Source organism: Dendropsophus ebraccatus, chromosome 11, assembly GCF_027789765.1.
Source record: "Dendropsophus ebraccatus isolate aDenEbr1 chromosome 11, aDenEbr1.pat, whole genome shotgun sequence".
NCBI lineage: Eukaryota > Metazoa > Chordata > Amphibia > Anura > Hylidae > Dendropsophus > Dendropsophus ebraccatus.
The window spans coordinates 11,270,874-11,288,311 of record NC_091464.1 but is presented as its reverse complement, the minus strand read 5'-3'; the positions used below and the strand labels follow the sequence as shown (position 1 = coordinate 11,288,311).

The 17,438-nt window shown below is 48.3% G+C and overlaps 1 protein-coding gene across 1 annotated transcript in view; it reads left to right on the top strand.

The window, feature by feature from the left end:
- IKBKE (inhibitor of nuclear factor kappa B kinase subunit epsilon) overlaps positions 1-15,438 on the top strand; it is a 50,644-nt gene extending 35,206 nt beyond the window's left edge. The window contains exons 15-21 of the mRNA XM_069944394.1: positions 379-455; positions 6,846-6,885; positions 6,983-7,084; positions 8,416-8,512; positions 12,027-12,133; positions 12,830-12,901; positions 14,790-15,438. Coding sequence (XP_069800495.1) covers positions 379-455; positions 6,846-6,885; positions 6,983-7,084; positions 8,416-8,512; positions 12,027-12,133; positions 12,830-12,901; positions 14,790-14,805 — 511 coding nt within the window. The 3' untranslated portion in view covers positions 14,806-15,438. The remainder of the gene's footprint in view (positions 1-378; positions 456-6,845; positions 6,886-6,982; positions 7,085-8,415; positions 8,513-12,026; positions 12,134-12,829; positions 12,902-14,789) is intronic.
- The last annotated feature ends 2,000 nt before the right edge of the window (positions 15,439-17,438 follow it).

Here is a 17,438-nt window from a genome sequence, read left to right as displayed (position 1 = left end):
TGTTATGTAGATATGTACAGTATATATTACCATAGCGTGTTATGTAGATATGTACAGTATATATGTACAGTATATATGACCATAGTGTGTTATGTAGATATGTACAGTATATATGAGCATAGTGTATGTAGATATGTACAGTATATATGAGCATAGTGTGTTATGTAGATATGTACAGTATATATTACCATAGTGTGTTATGTAGATATGTACAGTATATATGAGCATAGTGTGTTATGTAGATATGTACAGTATATATTACCGTAGTGTGTTATGTAGATTTGTACAGTATATATGAGCATAGTGTGAGTTAGTAACAGCACAAGTGACCCATGCAGCAATGTAGTGTAACAGCCGCAGTAATATGTTTGTATCTAGCATTGATCGTATGAAGCATTGTCTACAAAGGATGCAATTAATCTTCAAGCAATTCAAGAAGCGAAAACATAATCCAAGTGAGTGCAGATATATATATACTGTACATTATACTATACAATATAGCACTTATAGAGGTGCTGTATATCCAACTATCAGTGATTAAGGGTCTATTGATGGTCTATCCTCCGCTCTATGCATTGTGTAGTAATCCATGCACATCACATCCTATTCACTTGAATGGCAGCTGTTCAGTACAAAGTGTCTAGATGTTGTGTGGATCCGTCTGCTTCTGGCTCTGTGTATGGAGGAGCGTCAGACAAATAGCCGATTGGTTACATATACCTGCAGATTAGAGATGGATCGCCTATCCGGAGTATGATGTTAGTTAGTCTAACCCTGGATCTTCTAGACTTACGGCTATGAAGCCAGTCCCCGAATACAGACCCAGCTTCTCTGCCTTATACATTGGGGAAAATACCTATTTGATACGCTGACGATTTTGCACGTTTTCCCACCTACAAGTAATAGAGAGGTGTGTAATACAGATGGTAGGTACACGTCACCTGTGAGAGACAGAATCTATCATTTACAATTATTCGGCATTTTATTCCATGGAATAAGGATTGGATACAATATAAGAAGAGAAGTTTCTTTGTTTGCAGTTACAGAGGTCGGACCTTTCCTGGAGTTCTTGACCAGGTTTGCAGACACTGTCGCAGGGATTGTGCCCCGCTCCTCCATACACCTCTGCTCCAGATCCTTCAGGTTCCGGGGCTGTCACTGGGGGCAGCACTGAGTTTCATCTCCCTCCAAAGATTTTTTATTGGGTTCAGGTGTGGAGACTGGCGGCCACGCCATGCTGGAAGACCCAGTCACCACCCATCTTCATATTACTGAGGGAAGCAGGTTCTTGGCCAAAATCTATACATACTTACATAATTTATACGGTTGAAAAAAAAGACATGTCCATCAAGTTCAACCAAGGAGGGGATGGATAAAAGAAAAGGGGATATACAAGGAGGGGATGGATACAGGGAAGGGGGATATACAAGGAGGGGATGGATACAGGGAAGGGGGATATACAAGGGGGGATGGATACAGGGAAGGGGGATATACAAGGAGGGGATGGATGCAGGGAAGGGGGATATACAAGGAGGGGATGTATGCAGGGAAGGGGGATATACAAGGAGGGGATGGATGCAGGAAAAGGGGATATACAAGGAGGGGATGGATACAGGGAAGGGGGATATACAAGGAGGGGATGGATACAGGGAAGGGGGATATACAAGGAGGGGATGGATGCAGGGAAGGGGGATATACAAGGAGGGGATGGATACAGGGAAGGGGGATATACAAGGAGGGGATGGATAAAGGAAAAGGGGATATACAAGGAGGGGATGGATACAGGAAAGGGGGATATACAAGGAGGGGATGGATACAGGGAAGGGGGGTATACAAGGAGGGGATGGATAAAGGAAAAGGGGATATACAAGGAGGGGATGGATACAGGAAAGGGGGATATACAAGGAGGGGATGGATACAGGGAAGGGGGGTATACAAGGAGGGGATGGATAAAGGAAAAGGGGATATACAAGGAGGGGATGGATACAGGGAAGGGGGATATACAAGGAGGGGATGGATGCAGGGAAGGGGGGTATACAAGGAGGGGATGGATACAGGGAAGGGGGATATACAAGGAGGGGATGGATACAGGGAAGGGGGATATACAAGGAGGGGATGGATACAGGGAAGGGGGATATACAAGGAGGGGATGGATACAGGGAAGGGGGATATACAAGGAGGGGATGGATACAGGGAAGGGGGATATACAAGGAGGGGATGGATGCAGGAAAAGGGGATATACAAGGAGGGGATGGATGCAGGAAAAGGGGATATACAAGGAGGGGATGGATACAGGGAAGGGGGATATACAAGGAGGGGATGGATGCAGGGAAGGGGGATATACAAGGAGGGGATGGATGCAGGAAAAGGGGATATACAAGGAGGGGATGGATGCAGGGAAGGGGGATATACAAGGAGGGGATGGATGCAGGGAAGGGGGATATACAAGGAGGGGATGGATACAGGGAAGGGGGATATACAAGGGGGGATGGATACAGGGAAGGGGGATATACAAGGAGGGGATGGATGCAGGAAAAGGGGATATACAAGGAGGGGATGGATACAGGGAAGGGGGATATACAAGGAGGGGATGGATACAGGGAAGGGGGATATACAAGGAGGGGATGGATGCAGGGAAGGGGGATATACAAGGAGGGGATGGATACAGGGAAGGGGGATATACAAGGAGGGGATGGATAAAGGAAAAGGGGATATACAAGGAGGGGATGGATACAGGAAAGGGGGATATACAAGGAGGGGATGGATACAGGGAAGGGGGGTATACAAGGAGGGGATGGATAAAGGAAAAGGGGATATACAAGGAGGGGATGGATACAGGGAAGGGGGATATACAAGGAGGGGATGGATGCAGGAAAAGGGGATATACAAGGAGGGGATGGATACAGGGAAGGGGATATACAAGGAGGGGATGGATACAGGGAAGGGGGGTATACAAGGAGGGGATGGATAAAGGAAAAGGGGATATACAAGGAGGGGATGGATACAGGGAAGGGGGATATACAAGGAGGGGATGGATGCAGGAAAAGGGGATATACAAGGAGGGGATGGATGCAGGGAAGGGGGATATACAAGGAGGGGATGGATGCAGGGAAGGGGGATATACAAGGAGGGGATGGATACAGGGAAGGGGGATATACAAGGGGGGATGGATACAGGGAAGGGGGATATACAAGGAGGGGATGGATACAGGGAATGGGGATATACAAGGAGGGGATGGATACAGGGAAGGGGGATATACAAGGAGGGGATGTATGCAGGGAAGGGGGATATACAAGGAGGGGATGGATACAGGGAAGGGGGATATACAAGGAGGGGATGTATGCAGGGAAGGGGGATATACAAGGAGGGGATGGATACAGGGAAGGGGGATATACAAGGAGGGGATGGATGCAGGGAAGGGGGGTATACAAGGAGGGGATGGATACAGGGAAGGGGGATATACAAGGAGGGGATGGATGCAGGGAAGGGGGGTATACAAGGAGGGGATGGATACAGGGAAGGGGGATATACAAGGAGGGGATGGATACAGGGAAGGGGGATATACAAGGAGGGGATGGATACAGGGAAGGGGGATATACAAGGAGGGGATGGATGCAGGAAAAGGGGATATACAAGGAGGGGATGGATGCAGGAAAAGGGGATATACAAGGAGGGGATGGATACAGGGAAGGGGGATATACAAGGAGGGGATGGATGCAGGGAAGGGGGATATACAAGGAGGGGATGGATACAGGGAAGGGGGATATACAAGGAGGGGATGGATGCAGGGAAGGGGGATATACAAGGAGGGGATGTATGCAGGGAAGGGGGATATACAAGGAGGGGATGGATACAGGGAAGGGGGATATACAAGGAGGGGATGGATACAGGGAAGGGGGATATACAAGGAGGGGATGGATGCAGGAAAAGGGGATATACAAGGAGGGGATGGATACAGGGAAGGGGGATATACAAGGAGGGGATGGATACAGGGAAGGGGGATATACAAGGAGGGGATGGATGCAGGGAAGGAGGGTATACAAGGAGGGGATGGATGCAGGAAAAGGGGATATACAAGGAGGGGATGGATACAGGGAAGGGGATATACAAGGAGGGGATGGATACAGGGAAGGGGGGTATACAAGGAGGGGATGGATAAAGGAAAAGGGGATATACAAGGAGGGGATGGATACAGGGCAGGGGGATATACAAGGAGGGGATGGATGCAGGAAAAGGGGATATACAAGGAGGGGATGGATGCAGGGAAGGGGGATATACAAGGAGGGGATGGATGCAGGGAAGGGGGATATACAAGGAGGGGATGGATACAGGGAAGGGGGATATACAAGGGGGGATGGATACAGGGAAGGGGGATATACAAGGAGAGGATGGATACAGGGAAAGGGGGATATACAAGGAGGGGATGTATGCAGGGAAGGGGGATATACAAGGAGGGGATGTATGCAGGGAAGGGGGATATACAAGGAGGGGATGGATGCAGGGAAGGGGGATATACAAGAAGGGGATGGATACAGGGAAGGGGGATATACAAGGAGTGGATGGATACAGGGAAGGGGGATATACAAGGAGGGGATGGATACAGGGAAGGGGGATATACAAGGAGGGGATGAATGCAGGGAAGGGGGATATACAAGGAGGGGATGTATGCAGGGAAGGGGGATATACAAGGAGGGGATGTATGCAGGGAAGGGGGATATACAAGGAGGGGATGGATACAGGGAAGGGGGATATACAAGGGGGGATGGATACAGGGAAGGGGGATATACAAGGGGGGATGGATACAGGGAAGGGGGATATACAAGGAGGGGATGGATACAGGGAAGGGGGATAAACAAGGAGGGGATGGATACAGGGATACATACATACATCAATACATGGCACCATCCATCCTCCCTTCTATATAGTGCAGTCATCTTGTCAGTTTTGAAGCCCCCAAAGTTTGATGTTTCCACTCCCCATGCTTCACAGTTGGAACTGTGTTCTTGGAATTGTGCTCATCCTTCTTCCTTCTCCTTGGAGTTGATATGAAAAAGTCCTATTTTGGTCTCATCTGACCACATGACCTTCTCCCATGCCTCCTCTGGATCATCCAGATGGTCATTGGTGATGTCACACCGGCCTGGCCAGGGGGACATTGCGTGCCCTGCAGGATTATTAACCATGACGGTGTGGTGTGTTAGTAATGGTAGTTATAGTAAATCTATGAGACTGTGGTCCCAGCTCTTCTCAGGTCATTGACCAGGACCTCCCGTGTAGTTCTAGGTTAATTCCTAACCATCATACTTAGGGTATGTTCACACACATTAATATTAACGCAATGAAGGATGGCTGGACAGCAATTAAATGATTAATTACTGCAAATAAATGATGCATTCACATTGCATTTTAATTGTGTTACTGCATGTGTGAACACAGCCTCACCCCATGAGGCGAGATCTTGCTTGGAGCCCCAGACCGAGGAAGATTGACAGTCATCTTGTGTTTCTTCTGTTTTCTAACAATTGCACCAACAGTTGTTGCCTTCTCACCCTGCTGCTTGCCTATTGTCCTATAGCCCATCCCAGTCTTGTGCAGGTCTACAATTTTGTCTCTAGTGACCTTAGACAGCTCTTTGGTCTTGGCCATGGTGGAGAGGTTGGAGTGTGATGAGTGTGTGGACAGGTGTTTTTTGTACCGGTAACAAGATCAAACAGGTGCAGTTAATCCAGGTAATGAGTGCAGAGTAGGAGGAGCTTCCTAATGAAAATCTAACAGGTGTGCGAGAGCCAGAATTCATGCAGGTTTCATTTTCAGGACTTTTTTTGATCCATTCTTTGTATGTGGGAAAACTTGCAAAATCCACAGTGTACAGATATTTAACCATCTCCCGCCGCTCCACTGTTAATTAATGTCGCTGCAGCCTATGCCCGAGGCTGCAGCGATGTTAATTAACACTCTAGGATGACACAGGCGTAGGAGCTGTGATAGCCAGGGACCCTCAGCACCGAAGACGCGCTTATAGATACTGCGGTCAGCAAGACCGCAGCATCTATAGGGCTCCAGAGAGAGAATTCTCCCTCTACAGAGGGAGAATTCTCTCTCCGGTGTCCATCAGGGCTCTGCGAACTGATCGCAGAGCCCCTATGGTAGCCATGGAAACTGGAAGCCTCAGGCTACTGGTTTCCAGGCTACGGAAGCCGGCGGGGGCCCGTGACCTCTGCACCCTCCCTTCTCTCCCCTGCCACTAATACAAGATAGTAACAGCGGCAGGGGACAGAGCAGAGGAGATCATTATGATCCCATAAGCTGATGTCCAATCACGACCTGGGCATTGAGGCATTAATGACCCCAGGTCGTGAAATGGTTAATATGTTAATTATAACAATTTGTGATTCAAATTCAACTTGGAACTAATTTGGCTGGTACTAAGTGATATGGGAATTGCACGGAGGAGGGGTTTGTCTGTTATCCTTGGTGCCGTTCCCGTTAGTCGTTTACACCTTGGTCTGGTTTACCCCTCGGTTAGGATCACTGCCCGACCCCATAGCGGCAATTCAGGTCAGTCGGGAGTGGATTGGCGCTAAGGGGGGGGGCAGGGTTCCTAATGGTCTTACCGGACAGTGGAGTGAACAAGTAAGTGCACAGAACAGAGCCAAGGATGAAGGTAAGAGACATGCCTTCATCCTCTGGGTCTTTTGTGCGATGGGGACATATGAGCCGGTTAGATTGGTCTTACCTGATGAGAGTTCCCCTTTAATGGGTGGTATGTTCTATTAGGAGCCATGTATATGTACATGTGTATTACATGCTGTAACATGTATGACTGTGTTTCTTCCGTGTTTAAGGGCTTTCGTACAATGATGAACAGATACATAAGTTGGATAAGTAAGTAACTGTTTGGAATAAACTTTTTCCATAAACTTAAATGACATTTTTATTGTGTAATATTTTCTTTATTTTCCTTCTTCCAATCTAATCCCAGAATAAATTTAGGTAATTTGGCCAAGAAAGTTCTGACCATATTTCAAGAGGACGTTGTGCAGAAATACCAAGCGGCTCTGTCGGCACACAGCAGCAGGATGAGGTAAGTGTGCAGGGAGAAATGCATTCATGCTATAGGCCCCAATGGGAAGGTTTGGGTTCCATTCCATTTATTCCCATTTCATACAGTATATTCCTATTCCATAAATCCCCATTCCATATACAGTGGTGCCTTGGATTACGAGCAGAATTTGTTCCAAAGCAAATTTTTCTATAAGAAATCACTGAAATGCAGACAATTGGTTCCACACCCCAAAAATATTTTTTTTATTCTGAATAACAGGTAAAACAATTGAAACAAACAATGAGAAACAGCTGAATATGTGATAGTATAAGTTACTGTAGAGTATAGCAATCAGCATGTGTAATGTAATGTATAGTAAGAGCATAAACCTAAAAAACAGCAGCAGTTTGTAAATACAGGATAGAACTCCAGATCCCCATAATGCAGTAGTGTTGTACAACAGGCTGGAATAGAGAAGCAGGGCTGCTGTCAGAGGTCTGTGTGGTCACATGACAGCAATGGGGAAAGGGTGTGTGTTCAGCATGGACCAATCAGGAAGTGACAATCACAGAGCTGTGCAGGAGGACAGTGACAGAAACTTTATATACAGCAGTGTGAATAGCCGAGTGTAAGTGCAGGCACATTATAGCACCAGTGTGTATAGCTAATTGTGAGTGCAGGCACATTATAGCAGCAGTGTGTATAGCTGAGTGTAAGTGCAGGCACATTATAGCAGCAATGTGTATAGCTGAGTATAAGTGCAGGCACATTATAGCAGCAATGGAGAGGATGGGAAACACAAGGGCTGACAGAGACTGCAGGGAGCATGAAGGAATGAGCAGGGAAGATGTGGGCACTTGCATGCAGCACTCTCTGTCCGGGGAGAGAGGGGTTACAGATATGAAGAGATTACATCCACAGTCCTGTCCCCTGATGTAAGCCCCAGCCTGAAGTGGATATGCTGTGATTTGAAAGGTGAGGGAGATTTCCTGGGTCAGTGTACAGGGCTGTAGACCCCGCTATGCAGACCCTGCCCCTCCCCCACTCCCCCTCTCACCCAGTACAGGGAGCTCTTACACCAAAGCAATGCTCTTACATAAAGTTACAATTTTGAAAACTGTGAGCTCTTCTTGCAAAACGCTCCCAATCCGAGTTACTCTTAAACCAAGGTACCACTGTATTCCCATTGTCATATTCCATTCCATATATTCCCATTGCCATAATTTAAGTCATGAAATATTTTTTTCCGTAAGATAAAGAATAATGATTTCTGCGCTATGAAAGTTTTTGCTTACTTCTGGTTGTATGTTACGGAGGAGATATGAGATGACAGCCCAGGTTAAGCAGATGGTTCTCTGTTTCCCTGCCAGGACAATCACTGAAATTCAGAATCACTTAGGAATTGTGAATGGATATCTGGCCGCCTGTGTTCAAGACCTGCGGAGTTATGAAGAGTCTGTTAACAATGTACGGTAATACACATATTGTCATTGACTTTGAAGGGGTTGTCCCACAATTACATATTATCCCCTATCCTAACTGTCCGATTGTCACCTGGAACCCCCCGTTATCTCAAGACCAGGGACCAGAGCCCCATCAGAATGAAATAGTGAGACGCACATCAGTCTCTATGGGAGCAGTGGAGATAGCCGAACGATGTACTCTATCACTATCTCTGGCAGCTCCCATAGAGAGAATGGGGGATAACTTGTAACAATGGGACAACCCCTAGGAGTACTCCGGCAAAAAATATTTTTCTTTTCCATCAACTGGTGTGAGAAAGTTATATAAATTTGTAATCTCTTTCTATTAAAAAATATTCCAGTACTTATCAGCTGCTGTATGTTCTGCAGGAAGTGGTGTATTTTCTCCAGTCTGACACATTGCTCTCTGCTGCCACCTCTGTCCATGTCACAAACTGTCCAGAGCAGCAGCAAATTCCTATAGAAAACCTCTCCTGCTCTGGACAGTTCCTGACATTGACTGAGGTGGTAGCAGAGAGCATTGTGTCAGACTGGAGAAATCATTAATTTTAAACCATTACAGCTTCCAGTTAAAGGGGTATTCTCAGCTGCCAAACTTACCCCTCTTCATGCGCCGAGCCTGCTTTCACTTTCTGCTTTTAGGTGGAGGGCGGGCACACCACAATCATTGGCTGTTCTGGCCAGCAGTGCTGTGCTACTCTGCTCTGCACTTTGCTGTGCTGTGTTGGGCTCTGCTATACTAGCACCCGAGATCTGACAGCTCAGTGGGATCATTCGATCAGAGGCGATCTGATCCCAATGTACAAATTTATGTATGGACAGTACAGAGATCTTTGTAGTGGTCTCCTTACTCCTGACCTGTAACCATGACAAGGGGGCATCCTCTACGTCTAGAGGAAAGAAGATTTCACCATCAGCATCGACGCGGATTCTTTACTGTACGACAGTGAGACTATGGAACTCTCTGCCACACGATGCTGTCATGGCCGATTCATTATATAAGTACAAGGGAGGCCTGGATGCTTTTCTCTCAGAATATATTACAAGTTACGGACATGAGATTACATGTGATAGGACGCTGATCCAGGGATTATTCTGATGGTCATTGGAGTCGGGAAGGAATTTTCTCCCTGTGATGGGGCAATTGTCATCTGCCTTATGGGGGGTTTTGCCTTCCTCTAGATTAACACAGTAGGGTTTCCCTAGGTTGAACCTGATGGACTATATATGGGGTATATAGGTGTGTAACTGCCGGGGTATATAGGTGTGTAACTGCCGGTGTGTAACTTCCGGGGTATATAGGTGTGTAACTGCCGGGGTACATAGGTGTGTAACTTCCGGGGTATATAGGTGTGTAACTGCCGGGGTATATAGGTGTGTAACTGCCGGGGTATATAGGTGTGTAACTGCCGGTGTGTAACTTCCGGGGTATATAGGTGTGTAACTGCCGGGGTACATAGGTGTGTAACTGCCGGGGTATATAGGTGTGTAACTGCCGGGGTATATAGGTGTGTAATTACTGTTGTTTGTAGTAACTTTTGACATTGAGACCCGCTGTGATCCCAGGAGAATCTATAGCAGCAGCAGCAACATCTCCCCCCGGCTGTCAGTCACATCTCTCCCCCCGGCTGTCAGTCACATCTCTCCCCCCGGCTGTCAGTCACATCTCTCCCTCCGGCTGTCAGTCACATCTCTCCCCCCGGCTGTCAGTCACATCTCTCCCCCCGGCTGTCAGTCACAGGCATCTCCCCCCGGCTGTCAGTCACATCTCTCCCCCCGGCTGTCAGTCACAGGCATCTCCCCCCGGCTGTCAGTCACATCTCTCCCCCCGGCTGTCAGTCACATCTCTCCCTCCGGCTGTCAGTCACATCTCTCCCCCCGGCTGTCAGTCACATCTCTCCCTCCGGCTGTCAGTCACATCTCTCCCCCCGGCTGTCAGTCACAGGCATCTCCCCCCGGCTGTCAGTCACATCTCTCCCCCCGGCTGTCAGTCACAGGCATCTCCCCCCGGCTGTCAGTCACATCTCTCCCCCCGGCTGTCAGTCACAGGTATCTCCCCCCGGCTGTCAGTCACATCTCTCCCCGGCTGTCAGTCACAGGCATCTCCCCCCGGCTGTCAGTCACATCTCTCCCCCCGGCTGTCAGTCACAGGCATCTCCCCCCGGCTGTCAGTCACAGGCATCTCCCCCCGGCTGTCAGTCACAGGCATCTCGCCCTGGCTGTCAGTCACAGGCATCTCTCCCCGGCTGTCAGTCACAGGCATCTCTCCCCGGCTGTCAGTCACATCTCTCCCCCCGGCTGTCAGTCACATCTCTCCCCCCGGCTGTCAGTCCCAGGCATCTCCCCCCGGCTGTCAGTCACATCTCTCCCCCCGGCTGTCAGTCACAGGCATCTCCCCCCGGCTGTCAGTCACAGGCATCTCCCCCCGGCTGTCAGTCACAGGCATCTCGCCCTGGCTGTCAGTCACAGGCATCTCTCCCCGGCTGTCAGTCACAGGCATCTCTCCCCGGCTGTCAGTCCCAGGCATCTCCCCCCGGCTGTCAGTCCCAGGCATCTCTCCCCGGCTGTCAGTCACATCTCTCCCCCCGGCTGTCAGTCACATCTCTCCCCCCGGCTGTCAGTCCCAGGCATCTCCCCCCGGCTGTCAGTCACATCTCTCCCCCCGGCTGTCAGTCCCAGGCATCTCCCCCCGGCTGTCAGTCACAGGCATCTCCCCCCGGCTGTCAGTCACAGGCATCTCCCCCCGGCTGTCAGTCACAGGCATCTCTCCCCCGGCTGTCAGTCACAGGCATCTCTCCCCGGCTGTCAGTCACAGGCATCTCTCCCGTCAGTCACAGGCATCTCTCCCCGGCTGTCAGTCCCAGGCATCTCTCCCCGGCTGTCAGTCCCAGGCATCTCTCCCCGGCTGTCAGTCCCAGGCATCTCTCCCCGGCTGTCAGTCCCAGGCATCTCTCCCCGGCTGTCAGTCCCAGGCATCTCTCCCTGGCTGTCAGTCACAGGCATCTCTCCCCGGCTGTCAGTCACAGGCATCTCTCCCCGGCTGTCAGTCACATCTGACTCGATCACTCCATCAGTTGTAATGGAGCAAATGCGATTTGATTGTAACCTTAGGAGAGGCATTTGCTGCTGCAGGATTCCCCCAGCTCTATCTCAGGATCACAGGGGGTCTTAGGAGTGAGAACCAGTGCGATCAGTAACTTGATGTTTTAAGTTATTACAAATGACAGGATAACTTTAAAGGGTCCTGTCACCCAGGGCACAAGCCAACCGACCCCGACAGAGCCCCCGCTACTTACCACCTCCTACCGCTCCCATTACGGAGGAATCACTGCCCGCTTGTCTGCTCGCTCAGTATGAGAAGAGATGAGTCTGATGTCCATAGGAAATCACTGCTCCAGCTTCCATCCTAGGTTACCTTCTCCTCATACGTTGGATCAGACCAGTGCTTGTAGCATGCCGCATGGGGAAAAACTACTCATCCTATTATTCCTTTTCAGACTGTGGACCGATTAACCCAAAGAATGCAACAGACTGTCCTAGTACAACCCAACCAGAGCCCGGTCTCCTCGTACCACGGTCCGGCACAGCAGGAGCTCACGGTTAGGTGAGTTACGTTATATTATAGCGGAGATTAACATTGTCCTATTCTTAAAGAGGTATTCCGCTCAGGTGACATTTAGTCCTCACTTTATTCATTTGTGGAATATAGTAAAGATGTTATTTATTTGTTTTTTGTGTGAATGAATGTATTTTAAATATCATTGTGATACATCCGTCCGTCTCTGCACTGTGTAATGCTGGGAGGGTATAAAGCCCCCTCCCATACATAGTAGCTGGTTAGCTTGTCCCTCTGAAGTTGGCAGGCCCAGCTCATAGTAATCTAATCTTTTTTGGGAAAGGCCATCAATATTGGTTCTGTAGAGGGTTGGCACCCCTGCCAATCAGCTATTTGGAGGGTACTTGGCGCTCTGGTGGTTTACTTTTCGGCTGTTCTGAGTAACGCAGCTGTGTTCCGTTTAGAAGCACTAGGATACGTGTTCAGGAGAACAGGCCATCATTTCTGAAAGCCTGGAAAACGCCTTCAAAATCTATTCAGGGGATTTAGAAAGATGAAGCTCCAACCATCATACAGATAGGAAGCTATAAGGATATAAAGTGAACTGACAATATGATGAGCGTGTGTGTATATATATATATATATATATATATATATATATATATATATAATGAGCTTATATAGGTGTCTTCCTGCCATATGGTAAATGTAACCAATGAAATATCTGTCTGTCTTCCTCCCTAGAATGCTTAAACTGCGAGATCAAATGAAGAGCGTATCATATGAATTGGAAAGAAATAACAGTATTATAGAAAGGTAACTGGGTATATGGTAACGGGCTATTAGTCATGGATTTTACTTCATTATATCCAATATATATGACTTATGACCGCGCTTAAACAGGGCTTGTGATCGCAAGCAGTTCTGCAATATACTTTAATGTCTTTATGTTTTCTATGTTTAAATCAATGTTCTGCACACAGCCAAACTGTGCTCCATATTCCCTCTGTGCTGATAGTTGGTCTTTTCTCTGTATAATGTCACTGTGTGGTTACAGAGGTTTTGGTGCTGTGTGACAGGAGAGCTGACCGTACAATTTGGATGCGCCCCAGTTGTACATATACAGTGAAGGGAGACACCTAGTGGCCATATGTATAATACTGATTTAAACAAAGAAAACTATATATAGCAAAACTGCTTGTGATCACAACCCCTGTTGATTTCTTTAGGGTGCCTTCACACACCCGGATCCGCAGCAGATCTGCAGAAGATTTGATGGTGCAGATTTGATGCAGTGTTCAGTTATTTAGATCTCATCTGCTGCGGATTAGCTGGGGATCCGCTGTGGATCCGCAGCAGAAAATTTGCTGCGATACGGTGTGTGTGAAGCTAAGGAATGTGACATTGACTCTAAGGAAGATTTGATTCGTACATTTATAATCTAGCTTTTCAAATTAAAAAGGAATTCGATGGAACTGATCACTAGAAGAGGTGTGTTGCCAGGTGTGTTGCTAGAAATGCTCCTTTGGCCAATGATTGGTCTGAGGTTGGCCGAGATACAGCCGGACCTTAAGATATTATGTTGTGACACCAGTGCCGGTTGGGCACATAGGTGTGAGGGCACGCCTGCTTTTAGTTTAGAAGGCCGGCTGTACCTTCTCCCCTGTGGTCAGTGTCCTCCCTGCTGACAACCGCTCTGCGGGATAGAGTTCCTGGGCTCTTAGCAACTTTGCTCTATCCGGATCAGTTCCTAGCTTACTGCTGTCTGTAGATACTGTCCTGCTCTGTGACTTTCCTAGTCCATGGCGTGGGTTGAGGTTGTCTTTGACTCTCCTCTCCTGTAAGGGCTTTAACACTGTATAGTGTTGAGTAGCATTACTGAGAAGAAACTGTTGTGTCTTGTCTTGCTCCCTACCCATATAAGGGACCTGACTAAGACTGAACTTCTTTAGAGCAGGGGGACCTGACAGAGGGCCAGGGCCGAGAAGGACCACTGTAGAGAGCTGTCTAGCTTGCGTCCTTCCTCTACAACGTCCAGCCCAAAAGACTCATGCACCTCCTCTACCCATGTGACTTCCTTCCTCAGCGTATCTAAAGTGCGCTGTGAGTGGGTGAAGAGTGCAATAGAAGAAGAAGAGAGGTGATAGGACAGAAGAAGAAAATATTCCCATAGGTTCACAGATCCATGTGACACACAAATAAACAATAACCCTTTACATACTTCAGCCGTGCAGCATCTGAGTACATATACAAAATACAGGGACATCTAGTGGCGAAACTCTATCACTACCATCATCATCACAGACTTTTTCGAAGCTGGAGGAGGCAGGGCCGCCTTAAGACACAGTGGCTGGATGGGAGAGCTGGATGCCAAACACTAGGTTTGTATGCACTGCATGTGACAGCACAGATATCTGCAGATATATACAAGGATCATTCGTGCAGCCCGGCTGCTTGTGCCCTTTCATGGCCCAATGTCGGACCGTGTAAAAGGACCCTTAGGGCCCTATTACACGGAGCGATAAACGGCCGAATGGGGACGGCCTTTGTAATAGGACCTTAGTCTCTGCTTAATACAAAATAACAGTTTTGCCCAAAGCAGGAGCAGATGTCTGACCTAAATCTTTATCCCCTTCCGCCCCTTCCCCCCCCTTCAAAAAAAAAAATAAAAATTACATTTTGTCAAATTTTTTTTCTTTTTCAGGTTGAACATATCGTGATCTGCTGGTACCGGAGCGTTGGACAATGGCGGTCAGGACGTTTGTGTTCACTGTAACCAGACAACTCAGGAAATCAGCTGGAACATAAATAACAAAGCAGAATCCAATAATGTGAACCTGTTTCATTACATTTTCTTCATATACTTGAAAGTAACAGAGGAGGAGGTGATCTGCGGAGGATCTGCGGAGGAATACGCAGACGCTTCCTAGGAGATGACATTTATAAGCTCTCTGCTGGTTCTATGGAGATAAACCTTGTGTCCAGGACTTTCCATAGATTTATACAACTAGGTTTTGGGAGAATCTTTGACCATGCGTCGCTTCTCCATCTTCCTGTGTTACTTGTTATCATGACGCTTATCTGTGTTTTATTATTTTCAGGCTTTATTAATAAGATGAATTATTATATTTCTCAGACTATCAGATGCACTTTTTTAGCATGTAAACATTGGTATAAAGTGTATGTGTCTTATACTGTGAGTCAGGGGAACGCAGACCTCCTGAATTATTTACTTAGAGGCTGTGCACATGTTTGACATGGATTTTTATATACGTTAGTGCTTACACTGAGTTAGAACATGTTTCTTTATGTATAAAGGGGAACTCAAGCAAAAAAAACGTCTTTGAAATCAACTGGTGTCAGAAAGTTCTATAGATTTGTAATTTCCTTCTATTTAAATATACAGTCTTCCAGTACTTATCAGCTGCTGTATGTACTACATGAAGTGGTGTATTCTCTCCAGTCTGACACAATGCTCTCTGCTGCCAGCTCTGTCCATGTCAGGAACTGTCCAGAGCAGGAGAGGTTTTCAAATTTAAAAAAAATATATATCACTGGAGTAACCCTTTAATTCTGCAATCTTCATTGTTTTATGGTGCAAGAGGGTCCCTGATACCCGTGCTGTCTCACATACATGAATGTGGCATACTCCTGCTCCTGCCAATGTGTGTGTATTCTTGCAGCTGCCGCTGAGTCCTCTTGCTGCTGGTGACAACTCTCTGCTTATACTGTGCAAAGGTAAAAAGCCATCAATTACTAATAGGTGGATGGGGGTAGCGGCAGCTCATGAATGCATCACATCTGCATCTCTGCAGCTCAGAAAATTACAGGGATAAAACTAATGCAAAAAACTAATTATATGAGACATCATTCTTAGTTCAGTTTCCTCCTTTGTGCCTCCACACAGTACTCGTGCTCTCCTTTATGCCCCTATATAGTAGTAGTGTCCTCCTCTGTGCCCCCAGACAGTAATAGTGTCTGTGCCCCCAGACAGTAATAGTGCCCTCCTCTGTGCCCCCAGACAGTAATAGTGCCCTCCTCTGTGCCCCCAGACAGTAATAGTGCCCTCCTCTGTGCCCCCAGACAGTAATAGTGTCCTCCTCTGTGCCCCCAGACAGTAATAGTGTCTTCCTCTGTGCCCCCAGACAGTAATAGTGTCCTCCTCTGTGCCCCCAGACAGTAATAGTGTCCTCTGTGCCCCCAGACAGTAATAGCGCCCTCCTCTGTGCCCCCAGACAGTAATAGTGTCCTCCTCTGTGCCCCCAGACAGTAATAGTGCCCTCCTCTGTGCCCCCAGACAGTAATAGTGCCCTCCTCTGTGCCCCCAGACAGTAATAGTGCCCTCCTCTGTGCCCCAGACAGTAATAGTGCCCTCCTCTGTGCCCCCAGACAGTAATGGTGCCCTCCTCTGTGCCCCCAGACAGTAATAGTGCCCTCCTCTGTGCCCCAGACAGTAATAGTGTCCTCCTCTGTGCCCCCAGACAGTAATAGTGTCCTCCTCTGTGCCCCCCGACAGTAATAGTGCCCTCCTCTGTGCCCCCAGACAGTAATGGTGCCCTCCTCTGTGCCCCCAGACAGTAATAGTGCCCTCCTCTGTGCCCCAGACAGTAATAGTGCCCTCCTCTCTACCCGCAGACAGTAATAGTGGCCTCCTCTGTGCTCCCCAACAGTAAGTGCCCTCTTCTGATAGTGCCCTCCTCTGTGCCCCCAGACAGTAATAGTGTCCTCCTCTGTGCCCCCAGACAGTAATAGTGTCCTCCTCTGTGCTCCCCAACAGTAAGTGCCCTCTTCTGTTCCCCCAGACAGTAATAGTGCCCTCCTCTCTACCCACAGACAGTAATAGTGCCCTCCTCTCTGCCCCTAGACAATAATAGCGCCCTCCTCTGTACCCCCAGACAGTAATAGCGCCCTCCTCTGTACCCCCAGACAGTAAAAGCGCCCTCCTCTGTACCCCCAGACAGTAAAAGCGCCCTCCTCTGTACCCCCAGACAGTAATAGTGTCTTCCTCTGTGCTCCCAGACAGTAATAGTGTCCTCCTCTGCCCCCCAGACAGTAGTAGGGCCATCCTCTTTGCCCCCCGACAGTAATAGTGTCCTCCTCTGTGCCCCCAGACAGTAATAGTTCCCTCCTCTGTGCCCCTAGACAGTAATAGTGCCCTCCTCTGTGCCCCAGACAGTAATAGCGCCCTCCTCTGTACCCCCAGACAGTAATAGTGTCTTCCTCTGTGCCCCCAGACAGTAATAGTGCCCTCCTCTGTGCCCCCAGACAGTAATAGTGTCCTCCTCTGTGCTCCCAGACAGTAATAGCGCCCTCCTCTGTGCCCCCAGACAGTAATAGTTCCCTCCTCTCTACC